The sequence below is a fragment of the Oncorhynchus kisutch genome, linkage group LG2 (assembly GCF_002021735.2).
Source record: "Oncorhynchus kisutch isolate 150728-3 linkage group LG2, Okis_V2, whole genome shotgun sequence".
NCBI lineage: Eukaryota > Metazoa > Chordata > Actinopteri > Salmoniformes > Salmonidae > Oncorhynchus > Oncorhynchus kisutch.
The window spans coordinates 9341640-9345354 of NC_034175.2; the positions used below are offsets into that span (position 1 = coordinate 9341640).

At 49.5% G+C, this 3715-nt stretch overlaps 1 protein-coding gene across 2 annotated transcripts; it reads left to right on the plus strand.

Moving 5' to 3' along the window:
- Positions 1–3412, plus strand: LOC116352867 (nephrin-like). Of its 2 annotated transcripts, none has more exons than XM_031786793.1 (4): positions 1–1069; positions 2229–2353; positions 2796–3038; positions 3188–3412. In XM_031786793.1, exons 1-4 carry the CDS (start codon positions 931–933, stop codon positions 3326–3328), a joined length of 648 nt encoding a protein of 215 aa, XP_031642653.1. In that variant the 5' UTR covers positions 1–930; the 3' UTR covers positions 3329–3412. The 2 variants fall into 2 exon arrangements, with proteins under 2 accessions (XP_031642653.1, XP_031642651.1); XM_031786791.1 differs by having other exon boundaries at positions 1–496; positions 929–1069; positions 2796–3299.
- The last annotated feature ends 303 nt before the right edge of the window (positions 3413–3715 follow it).

Consider the following 3715-nt stretch of genomic DNA (forward strand, 5'->3'; position numbering starts at 1 on the left):
CCCCAGCCATAAGAAGTTAAGCTTTATTTTGATGTATTATATACTTATATTTTCGTGAATGTGGAATATTGATATTTCTGTAGTTTGAATTTGGCGCGCTGCAATTTCACTGGATGTTGTCAAATCAATCCCGCTAACGGGATTCAAGCGGGATTTGCTCTTAAGGGATCCCTAAGTGGTTCTCTACACTCAGTGTATATTATCCATGTCCTTGTTCAGCCACAACTCAGAGAAACATAGGATATTACAGTTATCCAGGTCCCATTGATAGGACAGTCTCAAACGGAGCTTGTGCAGTTTATTCTCCAGTAATTGTACATTCGCCAATAGAACGGAGGATAGAGGCGTTTTTTGTACTCGTAGACGTAGTTTCCTCAGGGTACCCGCACATCAGCCTCGCTTCTTTTCCGTGTCTCGTGGATCAGGGCCCGGTCCAGGGTGAGCACTATGTCCTGCGCCAAGAATCGTTGAAGTAGAAATCTTCCTCCAAATCGAGGTTAGTGATCGCTGGTCTGATGGAAACATTTCGTACAAATGACGTAAATGTGGGTCGCTATTTTTCTGAATACATCACAGCCGTTCCTCTCCTGGCCTACCCTCTATTCCCTGTCATCGGGCCACAGCCACCACACTCCTGTCCCTAACCTCTCACCTCAACATTCACAACCGCACCATCCTCCCGCAGGGGTTACCCAGCCATTAAAGGAGGGATGTTGCGGTACAGTGGTGGTCTGACACATGGGCTATTGTTTCTGTGAGAATATTGCCAGGCCAATCAATAATATAGCATTAGATGTCACGTATAAGCCATGAGTGGCTTAGGGGCGTGTGTGTGTGTGTGTGTGTGTGTGTGTGTGTCTGTGTGTGTGTCTGTGTGTGTGTGTGTGTGTGTGTGTGTGTATGGGTGTGTGTGTGTGTTTATGAACAGAAATGCATCCTCGGTACCACTTTACTGGGAGCACAGAGTTTGAGATCTGGAATGTGACAAGGAGAGACACCGGGGTCTACACTGTGAACTGTACCAACGATGTGGGGTCTGACAATACCATCATCACTCTGGACGTACAGTGTAAGTCTGACCCACTGGCGTTGAATCTGGTTTGTCTACTCACCTCAACACTGTGTTAGCCCACTGAGCTCAAGTCTAGGCATTAGCTCAGGGAGAGACACCGGGGTCTACACTGGGCAAGGTTTCTCAGTCCTCATGCGAGTGTGGTCCATCAAGCCACTTACATTACATGCCAGTGTTGTATACCCAATACAACCCCAATCCTGTCACAACCTTGAACCAACCGACCGACACATCTCCATCCCACTGCCTCCACTCTTAATGATGTAATAATAGCAGGCCTGAATGTTCCAGTAAAACCTACAGTGCAGAACGAGCCTAATGGACAGACAGCACAGCGCTGTCCTGATCCGATGGAACCTGACAGTTGAAGGTATCCATAATGTATAGAGGATTGTAATAGCTTTTATGGGTGGCGCTGTAGCCCACTTAACAATGTTGTTCCTGGTTAAAATTAATGTGGTATGTGAGGCCGTAAGTGTCTCTGGTGATTCCATCAGTGTGCTGTGTGTATGAACACAGACGGTGGCGTTGGGACACTAATGCCACTACTGTTATAAGTAGATGGTACCCACAGGAAGAGAAGAGCACACAGTCAGGTGGAAAGGGATTACACTACAGTATGTTGATGGAGTCATAGTGCTGCTGTATCCAGGACATAGTGACTGACTGAAGGAGGGATGGAATGAGGGAAAGTGGGCCATGATGACTGCACCCTCCCTGCCTCTGTCTCGCTCAAAGTTAAGGTAGAGGACAGGCAGCATGCAATGGAGAACCTCCAGCGTGACGTGGCCCAATTTATGGACCCTGAATTGGGCAGGGGTGTTTGACAGTAGGGGGTTGGGACAGATCCAAAATATACTGGGGTTAAATTGATTGGCAAATATTTAATGTAAAGTGGTCAGAAAGGTAATTAGTTACAGTATGTATAGGGTGTCTGTAGGATCAGTGATGCATAGAATAGAATAGAATAGAGTGGAATATAATACAATATAATGGAATAGATTAGAATGGAATAAAATACAATATAATTAATATATTTGCAGAGAGAGTTGGGAGTTGGTGGGTGGTGAGTGACTGATTGTTCCCTAAGTTCCAAAGTAGAATTTTACTTTCATATTGTTTCTCTCGTCCTACTTTCTAATTGTCTACTCCCCAGATGCCCCTAGTGTGAAAATGGAGAATGACCCAGTGTATGTGCACGTGGGGGAGACAGCAGACCTGTTTTGTGTAGCAGATGCCAACCCCATCATCAACACTGACATGTTTTCCTGGAAATGGCTGGTGAGAACCCCCATATGCCCATCTCATTTCACCTCTCCATTCTCCTGATTTGATTTCCCTTTATCTGGCCTCCTTTCTTTTATTTTACCATTTCTTGCCGTTTATCACTCCCCCTCTTAAATGCAGAGACGTGCCATATTTCACCGGCTCTAACTATCCTTCCACCCCACCTCTCCCGGCTCCCAGCTCCACACTCGGCCCAAATCCAGAAAAATAGCTTTCATTACGGAGCGTCGACTAAAGGGCACATTTATCAACGAACGCTCTCTATCCTGTATCTAATGCTCTCTTTTTTTCTCTGTTTTACTCTTTTTCTCTCTCTTTCTCCGCTCCCTCTGGAGTACCTGTACTGATCTTGCACAGGAGGGGGTGGGGGTGTACGAAGGTATACATGCTGTCCTCCTGTCTTCCTCTCAATTACACCTCTCTCTGTCTCCCTCAGGGCAAGGGGGAGATGGAGGAGATGGGGGAGCAGATCCAGGATGATGCCACTGGGCAGCTGACCATCCAAGGGGCGACTCGGGTCAACGCCGGTCGCTACCAGTGCACTGCCAACAACAACATAGCGCCCCCTGCCAGCGTGGCAGTCCAGCTGGTGGTGCGCTGTGGGTCTAACGAGCTCTACCAAGATCTATCAATCATGTCGTGTGAACACATTATGGGTGCAACGGAGTGGAAAAGCGTAGTGGGTGTCTTTGTTTGTGTGGCACCGTTAACTATTTCTATGCACATCTGTATGCATTTGCATGTATTTCATGTCTCTGTCTATCCATTTCTGTTTGTACATGTACAATATGAACATCTCTGGCTGTGTGTTTGTCCTTTCCTGTGTAGTTAAGCCGGAGCTCCAGAAGGGGGCTCAGTGGAATAAGGTGGCGAGCAGAGGGGATAGCACCAGAACAGCAGAGGGGGTGTGCCAGGGAGAGGGCATCCCGCCGCTCCACTTCTCCTGGGCTTCTCCTGCCTGCCCTATAGCCATATTGTGTGTGTGTGTGTGTGTGTGTGTGTACTGGCAGCTCCTGGCTGACTGACAGCTCTGGAGGCTCCTGGCTGGCTGACGGCTCTGGCGGCTCCTGGCTGTCTGGCGGCTCTGGCGGCTCCTGGCTGACTGGCGGGTCTCGCGGCTCAGGACAGACTGGCGGCTCTGGCGGCTCAGGACAGACTGGCGGCTCTGGCGGCTGAGGACAGACTGGCGGCTCTGGCGGCTCAGGACAGACTGGCGGCTCTGGCGGCTCAGGACAGACTGGCGGCTCTGGCGGCTGAGGACTGACTGGCGGCTCTGGCGGCTCAGGACAGACTGGCGGCTCTGGCGGGTCAGGACAGACTGGTGGCTCTGGTGGCTCGGGACAGACTGGCGGCTCT

What these genes read in the sequence shown, in the direction of transcription:
- LOC116352867 (XM_031786791.1), top strand. Translation starts at nt 931, where the DNA reads ATGCATCCTCGGTACCACTTTACTGGGAGCACAGAGTTTGAGATCTGG. An exon ending in CATCACTCTGGACGTACAGT is followed by an intron (nt 1,070 to 2,228) that starts GTAAGTCTGACC and finishes TCTACTCCCCAG; the next exon opens with ATGCCCCTAGTGTGAAAATG. An exon ending in TGTTTTCCTGGAAATGGCTG is followed by an intron (nt 2,354 to 2,795) that starts GTGAGAACCCCC and finishes TGTCTCCCTCAG; the next exon opens with GGCAAGGGGGAGATGGAGGA.